At 35.8% G+C, this 14,605-nt stretch overlaps 1 protein-coding gene across 4 annotated transcripts in view; it reads left to right on the top strand.

Annotated features, from left to right (window-relative positions):
- The window catches only part of AP3B1 (adaptor related protein complex 3 subunit beta 1), a 156,648-nt gene that overhangs the window by 47,094 nt on the left and 94,949 nt on the right, over positions 1-14,605 (top strand). For all 4 annotated transcript variants that reach the window (XR_011723146.1, XM_071729834.1, XM_071729836.1 and 1 more), the window contains one exon: positions 2,173-2,352. Coding sequence is in view for 3 of the 4 variants with exons in the window: in XM_071729834.1 (XP_071585935.1) it covers positions 2,173-2,352 (180 nt within the window). In the remaining variant the exon portion in view is untranslated. The remainder of the gene's footprint in view (positions 1-2,172; positions 2,353-14,605) is intronic.

Genomic DNA, 14,605 nt, shown 5'->3' with positions numbered 1-14,605 from the left:
TCTTTATCATCCTTCACCTATGAACCCAAAAGGGTATTTTTAAATATTAGGCTGTGACTATTCTTACAGTCATAAATCGATCTGTGTGTCAGTCTCTCTCTTCCCCCCCTGCTCCCCTCCCTTGTTTTCTCCCCTTGTATGTCAAACCTGTCAAAAGACCCTGTACTGGCTTGTAGGAAGAGTAGAGTATTGATTAAAAAGTCTATGGGACAGTGACCTAAAAAAAAAAAGTCCCTGTGGTGTGAAAGTGTCATCCCTTCCTTCTGAGACTTCGTGTCCATCAAACTGTCCTCTCAGAGCTGGTCTTAACTGTAGTTTGGAGTGCTGCATCTGAGTAAAATTGCTTTGCTGTGAGTTCTGACATTCAACTCTTCCCACCCTTCCTCTCTTCCATCCTCAGTTTATCTGGCCCAGTTGAATACCTTCTCAGGACTGATAGTGATTTGTCTTGAGTTAACCACTGCCTTCTGCTGAGCTTTGAACCAACACCAAAGCATCAGCTTGCAGCACTATTTAATTACAGAATAGCTTACTGAATCACGTTATTAAAAGGGAAGTTTAGTACAAAAGCGTAAAAAGAGCAATTGTTTTTGTGATAGAGCAAAAAATAGCAAATTATTTAAAATGTAAAGCGTGTTTTATTTACTTTTATAAAATAATCAAATTTTGCTTCCTGAATTGAGCTGTATATTTGCCAGGACCAGCAGGTACCAGTATGTGGATGGGTCAGAGACAATAAATGCAACTTCACGTTTACTCTTATTGGTAATTCATAAAATCCCCACAGACCCTGGAACTTGTTTAGCATAATAGCAAGACTATATTCTGAGCTGTTTTCTTTCAATTGTAATGTTGGGCGCATACTAATAAACCAAATGTCAGCCAAATGGAGGGAGAAAAATGTAACATATGAATATCATTGTATTTAATATTTCTCAAAAAGTACCATTTCAATAAACTGCACTTCTATTTAATTGCTTACTTTAAGTCATTGGGGAAATTTTAGAGGTTGAAATGCAGATCCCCAGTGCTCAGATAGAATATGACATTAATTTGCTGCCAGAAGGCTATACTGCATGCATGCTAACTGCATACATATCAGCTGCTTCACATAAAGCCTCATCATTTTAGTTATTTGACTTAACATGTACTCTGACACAAAACAAACCTTAATTAAAGCAATTAGAAGAGAAAGAACAGTAATTCCAGACACAAAATGGCATGGCCTTATAATGCATGGTCAGTTTTTGAGGTTTTCCCACAGTTAAGCAACCTGCTGCCAGAATATTAACAGAAATGTTTCCTTTCTTTAATTTAGAAGAAAATAACCTATCAGAAGGTTTCAATAAACCTCAATGTGTTAAAATATTGAGAATCTGTTTGGGTTTCTCATGAAAATAAAGCTGGTTTTATAATCATAGTTATTATGAGAATTCTTGTGTGCATATAAGGATTTACTTCCTATAGAGGCAAAAAATTGTGTGAGGGCATAACAAGGCATAAACAATTCATTCCTGTAATTTTGGAACTGGTAGGGATCAGGAATCATGCAGGAATTCTGCATGTGTTCTTTGAGGAAAAGAATGAATATATCTCTGTATTGTATTACTGATTCTTATGCCTTTTTTTGTAAAGTGTATTCATGAAACTAAATACAAAATTTCATATGACATTTAATTTGGTAGTATCAAGAGAGAAGTTTGGATCCCAGTAATACTGGGGAACTTACCCCAGCTGCTTTTTAGTTTGATTGCACGGGTGTTGGTAAGTGAATCCCAATAGACCTTGTCAGCCATATCAATATATTATACTTCTTGTTGTTTCCTGTTATTTCTGAGTTAATTACAAGTTCTCTAATAATTTATTGGGAAACTATAATGGTAAGGAAAAAAATTATGCTTACATTGCACTGTGCCTTCAGGGCTGGGAGCTAAGATTTATGTGTGTAACAGAAACAGCAAATGTTTTCTTTGTTCTAATAAACTTACCCCAGTTCTGTTTAAATAACATACCATTTCTGTGGGCTTATGTTTATTTTTTTTGTTGTTGGTTTTTTTTTCCACTGGATAGAAACAATTTGAAATTGCTGGGAATTGCTAGTATTAATTCTGATTCTCACTTGTGGATGAAATGTAGAAGGAACACTGACCTGGTTTATATTTTGTTTTCTAGCTGGTAGCTGGAAGCGTTGTGATGGCCTTTGAGGAAGTGTGTCCAGATAGAATTGATCTGATTCACAGGAACTACCGAAAGCTCTGTAACTTGTTGGTTGATGTGGAAGAGTGGGGCCAAGTTGTTATAATCCACATGCTAACTCGATATGCACGTACACAGTTTGTGAGCCCATGGAAGGTAAGTTTGTGACTTTTTAAATTACTGTTGTGTGCTTGCATTTTGAATTATTTCCATTGTGGGATATGCTTAGTCTTTTCAGATGCATTTTCAGGCAGGCTTTAATAAAAATAGAAATCAAATTCATAAGTCTTTGCTCTCTAAGGATTCACTAACAGAAGGCATTCATGCTTCTTCAGAGCATGAGAATTCTTCAAGGCTATTACCAGGCACATCCCATGAGTAGCAGAGTCCTTTTTCTGTGGTTCTTTGAGTTACACAGGTCTTTGCTCTAGGAGATTTTATGTGAGTTAGAGCTGGAAGAGTTTACCAGTCTGTCCTGAAACTGAATCACATCACAGAATTGTCTCAGTTGGAAAAGATGTCTGTGATCACAGACTGTGATCACACAACTGTCAGCCCAGAAAAAATCACCATGGCCACTAGAGCATGTCCTGAAGTGCCACATTTACATGTTTGTTGAACATGTTGGGGGCTGGTGACTCCACCATCTCCCTGGGCAGCCCATTCCAGTGCCTCTCTACGATTTCAGTAAAAATAAATTCTTCCTAATGTCTAGTCTAAATCTCACCTGGTGAAATTTCAGGCCATTTCCTCTTGTCCTATCATTATTTTCTTGGGAGAAAACAACACCCACCTCCCTCCTTGTAGAGAGTGATTAAGTCTCCCTTGAGTCTCCTCTTCTTCAAACTCAACAATCACAATTCCCTTAGCTATTCCTCGTAACACTTGTTCTCTAGACTTTTAACCAGCTTGGTTGCACTTCTCTGAACTTGATGCAGCTCAGTGTCCTTCGTGTAGTGAGAGGCCCAGAGTTGAACACAGCACCTGAGGTGCAGCCTCACCAGTGAGGAGTACAGGGACAGGATCACTTCCCTTCTCCTGGTGGCCATACTGTTCCTGATACAAGCCAGGATGCTGTTGACTTTCTTGGCCACCTGGGCACACTGCTGGCTTATATTCAGCTGGGTGCTGACCAACACCTCCAGGTCCTCTTTTACTGTACAGCTTTCCAGCCATTCCACTCCAGGCCTGTAGGGCTCCCTGGGGTTGTTGTGACCAAAATGGAGGACATGATACTTGGCATAGTGAATCTCATACAGTTGACCTTGGCTCATCAATTCAAACCTTTCCACATCCCTCTGTAGAGCCTTGCTACCCTCAAGCAAATCAACGCTCCCACCCAGTTTGGTGTCATCTGCAAACTGGGGTACAAACCGCTCTCTTTTTAGATATGAATACCCAGTATCATTACTTGTTTAGGCTTTGTTAATATGGTGAGCGACTGTGTGGAGAGTTGAATATATGTTCTTGAAATGTTCTATGTAGAAAAGTGTTGTGGTATTTTCATTTGTATTATGTAAATATGAGTATACTCTTAATTAGAATTTATAAAAAGGGATATTCAAAATTCTAATTCTGTCACTCCTAACAACAAAAAAGTAGCTCAATAAATTAATGCTATTAACATTGATTGCAGTAGGGATTTAACTCTGAATAACAATTTCAATTAAAAGACAATATGTCTGCGAAGAACTGCATAAAATAGTTTCACAGCTCAAGTTGTTTGCATTTATTAAAGGCTTGGAATGTTGCTACCATTAAGTTTTACCATTTAATTTAAAACTAATTAATGTTTACATTTGTACACATTCATATATATATATATACATATATATATGCTCTTGCAGCAGTAGTTGGACTTTGTACAGTTACATAGAAAGGTAGTTGGGGTGCCTACTTGAAATGAGTATAAGGTGAAACCCGGACCCTTACAGAAAGCTTCATAATTTGAACAGAAGTGTTAAGACCCCAAAGCTGAGCTAGAGCAGAAATATGTATATCCAGGTAAAACAGAGAAAAAAAACCCAAATGAACAAAATCAGTCATTGTTAGTTCAGGGCAGATAACTGTGGTTTGAAATTAGTATACTAACAAGTTTTTAAAGGTTTCTTTTTTGAAAATTAAATTGTTTGTAAGAACACATCTTTCCAGTATTTTTAGAGGGGACGCGTAAGTAATTGCTTTCCTAATATCTTTGAGACAGTGTTTACTGCATGTTACTTACTGAAAGAAATGTGTTCTTTTCTCATATTTTTAGAAAGAATTGGAACTGATAATTTGCATTGCCTAAAGCTACTCTTTCACAATTGGTTTAAGACAGTATTAGTGTGCGATTGGACAAATTGAGAGGAGAAGAGGATGAACTCCTGTCTTAAACTAAAATGTTGGAGGTCTTGATGGGATTAGGGCTTTCTAAGACTCTTACCTACTTTTTTTCATTGAAACCAGGAAGATGCCATTTGTTGCTGTGCCCTCTGCTCTAGGAATGTAAAAGGTTTGTGTAACAGCACTGCCCACGTCAACCTAAAATTGATCATCAGTGGTACAGTATTATTAACAGTTTGTTTCCACTTTCATGAGCTTCAGTGCAAAATTTAGTTTGTCTACCTACTCAGCAATTAAATTAACAGAATTTTTTTCTGGGGATAGTTGAAATGCATACAATTGTCAATAGGTTCTTAAATGAACTCATCATACAACAGGGCATCTTGTGCAGTAGAAGAGATTTTTAATTTAGTTTATTTGCATCATTATGGATCAGTATTTAGGCTGTTTATATGTAAATGTATGATTTGAGAAACAATTAAGTGTTGACAAAGTAGATTGCAGTCGTATCAATTGCCATGCATTTTCCATAATTTTTCTAACTGACATCTTTGATGATGAATAGTGGATGCCAAGTCAAAGCCGATTATACAGTGCACTAGGAATTCATGGCGCTGTCAGGGAGAAGACTGATTGACTTTAAATTTACATATTAATGAGAAGATTTGTTAAGAGGGTGCTTGACTATAGAAAATAACAGCATATTTATAGGGCACGACACTTTATAAATAAAGCTGATGCAGGAAAATGAAAATGAAACCTATCAGATTAATAAATTCAAGGCTGCTAAAATGCATATTTGCATTTTTATTCACTAAAACTTACCTTTTGTAAAAAGGTATGCTCCTTTTGTTCAAGTTGAGTTCATTCCCAACGAATAATTTTGTGACATTTTGAACTGATTTATTAAGCATTTAGAAACCTAAAGAAAAATTTGGAATAGTCACCAGTTATGGATAAAAATCCATTTTTAAACAAAATGCTTAATAATGTAGCAAAACTTTAAGAACACATTAACCAAGAATATACTTAGTTTTATATTACTATTTTAAACTTCTCTGAAGGGTAGAATTTTCAATTCTTATAATGAATGCAGTGAGGAAGAAAATCCTTTGTCTTTAAATACTTAGAGGATGTTTTTGAGGTGGTCGAATGAGAGCAAGAAACCCGTATTTTGGAGTGAAAGCGATGTTCTGGGAAGTCACTTGGTGGTACATAAGGCTGTAACGCAGCCCAACCTAAATGTTTTGTCCTGCATTTTGTCTCAGTAATTGTTGGGACCACTGAGTAGTTTTTAAACAACTCCTGAACCATTACAGCTTGCAGCATAATACATGAAGATGTTTAAAGTAAAGGTGTTAGCGGTTTCCATGAATGCTTTAAGTTGTGGTAAGCAGTTCAGGAGCTGATTTTCAAGCTGTTCCCTGTTTCTGCAAGGAGATGAGGACCACAGGAGGGTAGTGAATGCTTCAGCTGTGCTGGTGCACCATCAAATGTGTGTGCTGTCTAGGAGAGTGTTTTTGAAAATCAGCTGACTTGTGTAGAAGTTTTGACTGTTATTATAGAGAGCAAAATGGATCTGAGAGCTGTAGTCTCAACTCTTGAGGTTGATAGACTTACTTGCTAGGCTAGACAATTCCAGATTACATAAATAAACTTGTTTGGTATTCATTTAAGATTGGCAAACAATGGTGAATTCAGATTGATCATAGACTTGAGTTGTAACAAAGTAATTTATAAACAAGTACTTAGGAGAAGCATGTGCAAATTTAGACTTTTAGTATTAGTTATACAAGTACTGTTCAATTTAAAGTGCTCAGACTTTAACATTATTGATGTTGGGACAAAAATGAAGCCGGAAGAAAATGATCTTAAAAGAATAGGACTCTTAGGAGAAAAATGGTCCTTAAATAAAAACATGAATTATGGGTGGTAGCTGGGCTCTCAAGGAATTACAGGAAGCAACACATTTTAAATGTTTCCTGCTCGTGTAGTGTTCTCTTCATATCTTATGGTCATGGTTTTGTGTGATGGAATTCAGTGTCTAATGGATATTTAGGACTGCTCAGCACTGCTTAAACATTGAGATTTGTTCCCACTCTTGGGCTGTGCATTGGGTGTAATTCTAAAAGATATAGGTTCAAGGACAGCACGTGGGGAGTACTGCCTACCCTTAATTTCTGTAGAACTTAAGTCGTTAAAGAGTGTTCTGAATCCATTCTTAGAGTTTTTTGCTGAATGTATAATAAACTTCTGAAGCCTATACTGAGAAGCTGAGAAAAGTGCCTTCAGGTTGAAAGCCTCCTATTAATTAGATGACATACCAAGAAAATATGATAAAAATAAAAGAAGCTAAAGTACTTTTAAAAATATTCTTTATGTAAATCATTAATTTAATAATGAATCAATCTGAATACACCTTTCACTTCTTTTGTTCTCAGCCTCTTGGTAGAGAAATTAAATGTTTTATGGTGTTCTCCTGCAGTAAGAAGATGAGTAAGGAGACACAGATATTCACATTAAAGAAACACTGGTAATAATGTTCAATCTTTTAGGATAAAACTAATCAAGATATGTTAAGTTTAGTACCTTACTGAGGTTTCATTGTAGATAATTGTGCTGTGTGGTTCTACCAGAAAATAGTTTTGCTGGTGTTTTTTTTTCACCCCTGCCCTAAAAGATTGTAAGGCCAGATAATTTTCTTCCCCAGATGTCAAATTCAGTCATCTATTTACAGCTTTCATTAAGCTGTCCTCTTTGAGTGCAAGTGTGCAAGCACATAGATAAATAGATTTACCTGAATCTGATTTGGCTGATAAGATCAAAATATTAAATTTAGGAAAACTAGTCTACAGTGAAGATATGTGTTATACTACTTCTTACATTCTGTCAGAGTCCTGAGTTTGAATTTGCAGTGAATTCGCTTAACTGTTTCCCTTTTTGTCAGGGTACAGTACTTTCTGACCAGGTTGTTTTCCAGATACATGATAAGCTGTTACTGTTCAATAGTAAATTCACTTATTTGGAGACATTTGGTGCATTTGGGGCATAAAATGGAATGGCTATCTATTTTACTGTAATACCAGTTTTATTTTTCCATACTAGGTCTACTACTTAATTAGATGAGAATAACTTAAAGCACAGATTTATTTTGAAATGGCTTCAAGTCAATTGTGGAAAGTGGATTACTTGAAATTCTAAACTAATCTTTCTGGTCATTATAGATATAATATGAAACTGTTTTCTTGTTCACTGTATAATAGTCTCTTCTGTCACTGAAAGGGAGCACTATTGTCTTTCTGCCTTCCCTCCACTTTCTCCTTTCCTTCACTTTTGTTAGGTGAAGGCAATAAAGATAAAGGAATTGATCCTGCAGAAGAATAACTGAAAGGACAGTGAGGTTTAAATTCACACACATGAATTTCCTGATTTCGTTTATTTTGTGGCTGCCAACCACTTACAGCTGGCAAAAGTACAATCTGGAGATAAAAATGCCATTTGTGTTTGCAGCGAGCTCAATTGTGATGGTTTCTGTTACTCCCATGACAGACTTACAGTGATAGAGCAGCACTGGATAGAATCTGTGCAGGCAAGTTCTCTAGGACATATGTATCAACTCACATTAGGAAGCAGTCCCTGCTTTTCCCATAGGTTTGTTTGTACTCCCATCTAATGCTGCAGTCTTACCTTCAACTCATTATGAAAGGATTCTTATTATTTATTAATGGGATAAAGAGGCATTCTAGACACCTGTTGCAAATAATTTGTTAGAATTGTTTTCATATCTTTGTAGATCGTTGACTTACAGAGATGAAAATTAATTGGGGATAAACACTGAAATGCTTTTACAGAAATCTAAATACCAAGTGTTTAAATGCTAATAATTTTAGTTGAAATATCAGAGGTACCAGTCCTCATTAGCCCATGAGTTGTCAAAGTTTCTTATTTTTATTTTGTCCATTTCAGTACTGTTTAATCAAAATGGGAGCGATAAATGCATGTTGTCTTAAAATACTTTGGGGCCTCATGGCTTCCTCATGGAAGCCAAAATTTGCTTAAATTATTTTCTTGGCATCTATCTGTGGGTTATTTTTCTCAGTCCAGTAACTTGTGGGGCTTTTTCATTACTATACCAGAATTTACTCTGGATAATCACAAGAGTTTTAAAATAAGCTTCCTTATTTCCTATTTACTGATTCAAAAATAAACCTTGGTTTTATTTTTCCTCTGTCTGAGGAAACCAGACATCCTCTGTTCTGAGGAAGTTTTACTCGTCTGAATCTGAGCCTGTGCAATTCTGGTTTTAATACCAGGTAAAATTCTTGATTGGTTATGGCGTGTCTCTAAAGAACTGTGGGTAAGATTAAATATAAAAGTCTCAAATTATCTTGCATCACCCTACTCGTTGACAGTATATTAACAAATTTGTTCCAGTTTATGTCTGTAAAAATGCCAGACAAGAAGGCTTGGGGTAACTTAGGCCTGAATGTTTTCCACCATGGCTTTTGCCATCAGAGCAAATATACCACCTGTTGTTGGTGTGAGAGTTTCGCTGAAATGAATCAACAGATATTTTCAGATACTTTCATCTCCTTTCCTCCTTATTCATTTGAAATAAGGAAAAGAGGATCCTTTAATACAGAAGTTAGTGCCCATTGATGATGATTAGATTAGGGCAGAATTTCTGTTGAGAATAGCAGACTTTCAGACTGCCAATATTACATACAGGAACAGTTAGCATTCTTCTATGATTTCAGGTCATTTTGTGTCTTGAAAATCTGAGTATCATAGCTAACATCTAGAGTTAGAGCTGTAGTCTAAATATTGTTTGAAGATTGGATAAATGTTTTAGTAAACTAAGCTTTAGTTTAGTAAACTAAAGCTGCGTAAACAAAAAATATTTCTCTGTGTTTGCCTGTATGAGAAATGGGGAAGATCAACTTTTTTCTCTTGATTTTACTTCTAAAATTATCTACATTTTTTTCAAGAGAGAAAGGAATTGAATTGTTTTAAGGAGTAAGTATATGTGGCTTTGTATAACTAGAGGGTAAATTAGCAACACTAGAAAAGGAGGGGCACTGTCAACAGGGGCATTACAGTTTTGTAAAGGCTGAATATCTGTAAGACCCCAGCTCCCCAGCTTCTGTAAGACCTTGTTTGTCATTCATGACTGGTGGTGACTAATATTTCTGGAGCATGTAGAACTCTTCTTTCCATTGGAGCCTCAAGTAACTAACTTGGTTTTCTTCATAGTTTGCTTACTCTGCAACTCTGTGGAAGAATTGCTCAGCAGTTTAATTCCCAAGTGCTTGCTATGTTAGTGGGATGGTTTATGCTGCTTCTTCACACTTAAAATGAAGGTTAAATTTGAATTGAGATTAAACCTTAACTGTCATAAAAAGCCTAACAACTACTCAAGCATTTAACCAAACTTCTGAGCAAAAGTTCTGAATTCACTGTAGTTTTTGGACTTGATGGAAAAGAAAATGAGAACTTTTCGCCAGCAGCAGTTATCTTTTTCTCTTATTTTGTCTCTTCACCTTTGCACCTCCTCCATTTTATTTTTGCTATATTATATCATATCCCCTCTTTTTTGTCTTGTATTTTTCTTCTTCCTCTTCTAATATTTTTTCTGTACTTTGCTTTCCAAACCTGTCTGTCTTTGCATTCTCACTGTCATACCTTTTCCACACTATGAAAATGAGGTTGTATTTGTGGTAAGAGAAAATTAGTTTATGCTGCACTTCCATTTTGAGGAGAATGGAACTGTTTGGAATAAATGAAAGTGATCTAAAAATAGTAATTGATGGTTCTAATTCTGAGTGCAAGTATTGTGAGACTTTACAGCAATAACTGGGAATTTTTGGATTGCTGCAGAAAGACGCTAATTACTGCAGCATATTTAGCTTGTAGCCCCTGTTTGTAGACAACAGTCCTAGCCTTGGTAGCTGCTTCTTATAAAAATGAAAATGAGTTGAAAACTCATTGAAAACTTCGAGTTCACTTGATGTTAGTTTGGTATAAAGTTACTGAGAACAGATGTTCCTGTAATTGTGATATATTGGGAAAAAGCTAATATTTACTGGTCCTCAAACATGTACTTCCACCTGTACAATGATATTGTCTCAGAGCTGTAGAATAAAACTTTTGTGATACAGGCTCTCTGAAGAATGTTTTAGAGTCTTTTTGTTGTTGTTAATTTTGTCGTTAAGTCTTCTAATTCATTAGATTTTTAGTTTGTATTCATGGTTACATTGTTAAGCAAGATTTTAAAGTTTCTGTAGGGCTGGATTGAGAAGTTTTTGAGGAGTCGTGTAACAAATGATTTTACATATTTCTTACTAGATGGGAAAATTGTGAGGTTTTTTTTAAAGAAGGAAGTAAATATACATCTGCACTGGTATTATATAGAATATTATATAAATGAGAATACACATAGATATAATCTTAGAATATGCATGTGAGAGGAAAAGATGTAGTAAACTACAAATGAAGCTGGATTTGCTCATAATTTATCATGTAACTTTTATATGCGCTGGATGTTAAGCCGAGAATGATGTTTGGACTGGAGATGCCATAATGTTAAATTTCACTTGCCACAGTCTGATTCTCAAGCTTGAGCTGTGTATCTTTGTACCTTTGTGTTGCTTAGGTATCTAGCTTGCTATATTTACAAATTGAAAGCTTTTTATATTGAAAGCTTTTTTGTAATTGTATATAAAATCTCCTCAAACTAGTAGAATTTTATTGTGGGTTTCTTACCTGACTATCAAAACCTAACTTTCCTAAAGAAACATTCAACCCCAGAGGTTAGCCAACTCCAGAGACTGGCAATATGTGGGAGATGACCTGGAAGATTAATGCTTTTACAGAATAATGTCTCGAAGTTGCCCTAGGAGAGGTGAACTACTCCATCATAGTCAGTGAACTACTAAGGATACCAAGAAAATACATTTGTGCAATGGTTTTCTTATTTGTTGAAAATTAACTGAGACAAAAGCTAGTGTTTAAAAGCTAAAGAATAAATACTGTTGATAATCTCACCTAATCTGAATCTTATTTCATGGAGCTTTGAACTACTGTCAGATGCTGATGCAGTCTTTTCTTACGGGTAATGCACAATTGTCGTTTCATCACCTGGGTTTGGATGATACTAAACTCCAAGTTATTTAAGTCATGGAACTGTGCAAGTGATATGTGTCCACTGCCACAATCTTTAGCCCATATGAAGTACAAATCTAGAAGCTGTACTCCTGCCTTCCCACAGCTGTTCAACCTCTTTGGTGTTCTGGCTGCTGTCAATGGACTGCTGGACACTTCTACCCTGCCAACTCTCTGCCAGGAGCATTGCATGCTGATCAGGAGATGGCTCATGTTCAGCACTGTGAACAGAAACTTGAGTAGCAGGCAGACAGCTCTGCTCATTCTGCTCCAATTTTTGCAAGAAAGCTGTGTATATGTATAGGATATCAAGTCTATGAGTCCCACAATTTTAACTCAAAAAATAAACTAGGAGATAAAGACGATAATAAAATGTGAGATATTTTTGAAAAGTGATGTTAAACAAACATAGTTAAAAACATCAAAACACAATTTAGAAAGTGATGTACAGGTCTTTTACCTGAAACAAGGGTTTTGGAATAGTTCAGATTGAGTTATCTTATTCTTAATTTTCCTCTTGCTCCCAGAGATTCCGTTTATGGTACAGAATGAGCCCTATGTGCCAGTTTGCATGCAGTTGTCTTGTCAGAGAGTTGGCAGTGTTCAAGTGTCTGATAGCCAGTCAGTCATCCTTTTGAAAAAAAATGGCAAAATAAGAAAATTCAGAGCCTTTTTAGAAAAGGGATTACTTGAACTCAGAATCACCTCAGGAGTACCCATGAGATGAAATGTGTGGAAAACAGAATTTCCTAAGCATGATACCTCATATGTGAAAATGCCCTTGTTTTGGTAAGTACCTTGGAAACAGGAAAGAGTGTAGCCTTGTATGAACACAGTGAAGGAAGAGAAGAAGGGAGTTTTCTTTGAAAACTCATTATCCCATTATTTTTCTTCATTTTTAGATTGTGGATTCTCAACCTGCCTCTGTCTTGTGTCTGCTGGCTATTTGTATTAATAGATGGCTTAGGCTGAATTGGACATGGAATTATAGAAAGTCTAGTTAGAAATTTTGATGAAACCCATATTGTAAACACATTTTGAGTTTTTATCATTTCCTGGTATATGTTTGCATTTGAAAAATAGGTTAGTTTTCAAAATCTTAAATTGGCCGCTAACCCAATATGAAAGCTATAGAGTGAGAGTTAGAATCAGAAAATATAAATCATGATGTGACCCAAATATTTCTTCAGTTTATCATAACCACTCACTCCAATTTCTATTAGCTGAAAGCATGTTTATCTCTTTAGATAAACAAACTTTAAAAACCCATGAATATAATTGTGTGCAAAGGACCATGAAATTCCATTTAACCAGAGCATGATAGCTTTTATCTAAAACTTAAAACTGCAGTACCATTTTCCATTATAATTTATTGCAATTAGATATTTTCTATATAACTGTATTAATGTATTACAGTTTCAGTATTATTCCAGCAGACTCATTTAAATAGAGCTGTAATCTGAAAAACAATTCTCAGAAGAGGGCACTGTAGGAATCCAAGCCTGTGTCAGTAGCTTCAAATCTGTCTAGTTCTACAAATCCAGCCAAAACCTCACGTTTTGTTTTTGACCTCGCTTTCCCAATGGTAATGAATAGACTGGTTGTAATTGAAGTAATAATTGAAATATATCAGAGTAATATCATTATGATTTTCTGATTTTTATAGCTTCTTCATTCCGTTGTGTTTTACTTAACTGAAAATGTGTATGTACTTTTTGTGTAGGAGCAATTCTACCCTGGTAGAGTGATAGAATGCTATGATAATTTTTTAGGAACATTTTATATAGTGATACAGTATATTTATTGTTATTTATATATCATGCTAACTAATCTTTACATTTTCTATTTCTTGACTTCTGGACTGAAAGCTTTTGGTATGTTTTGACTTAGTTTGGAAGGGAGTAGTAGACAAATGCCTTCTGCTCCCATCACTGCATAGTTCTTCAGAAAACCGCCTTACAAATTCTTTCCTGTTAGAACACAGGTCATATCACAGACCACTGCTTCATTGCTATAATCTTTTTATATTCAGTAGGAAGGAGAAATTAAGTTTATAAAATATTAATTTTAATATAACTGTGTTCCTGAAACCTGCAATTGCACTGTTTCTAAGACCACACAGAAGGGCCTAGGACAACTCTGTCATAATCAACATATTCATCACCGTGAACAGAACTTCAGGAAGCAGGCAGCTCTGCTCGTGGTGCTTCTTTTGGTTTTTTGCAAAGAAAATACATATATTATATAAGGGAGTTCAAATGCATGAGTTGCACGATTTTTAACATGTGGTAGCTGCTTAGTTTCATGCTTTCGTTGTGTTCAGCCATTAGAGGTGTTCATCTTTCTCTGCAGCTGTTTTTTATCATCTCACAATTAGATAATAGCAAGACAATCAAACATGAGAAGTGAAAAATTAACAATGAGGTAAAGGCAACTCAAATCATACTTGAGAAATGACAAATTCATAGTAAGATAAAGGCAACTCAGTTAAGCATCAGATATTTTTTCTAAAAATAATGTTTAAAAAAGGCAAAAAACCCTGAAACACAGTTTTTTAAAGTGATGTTAAGCAAATTGACAAACATGATAATTTGCCTAGCTTGGAGGTGCTGCCAAGGTCAAGTCAGACTATACCCCACATCAAAACTATTTCAGTAAAGAAGAAAAGATGTATCATTGTCATAGGTGACTCACTTCTTAAGGGAGTGGAAGGCCCAACATGCAGACCAGGCCCACTTCTTAGGTAAGTCTGATGCCTCCCTGCAGCCCGGGTTAAAAATCTTGAGACAAAGCTTCCTTCCCTAGTAAAGCCCTTGGTTTGTTATCCACTATGGAGCCTGCAGGTGGGCAGTGATGAAGTAGCAGCAAGAACACCAGACAATGAAGAGAGACTTCAGAAACTTAAGGGATCAGGAGCACAGGT

The sequence above is a fragment of the Heliangelus exortis genome, chromosome Z, assembly GCF_036169615.1.
Source record: "Heliangelus exortis chromosome Z, bHelExo1.hap1, whole genome shotgun sequence".
Classification (NCBI taxonomy): domain Eukaryota; kingdom Metazoa; phylum Chordata; class Aves; order Apodiformes; family Trochilidae; genus Heliangelus; species Heliangelus exortis.
This window is presented reverse-complemented; position numbering and strand designations above follow the sequence as displayed.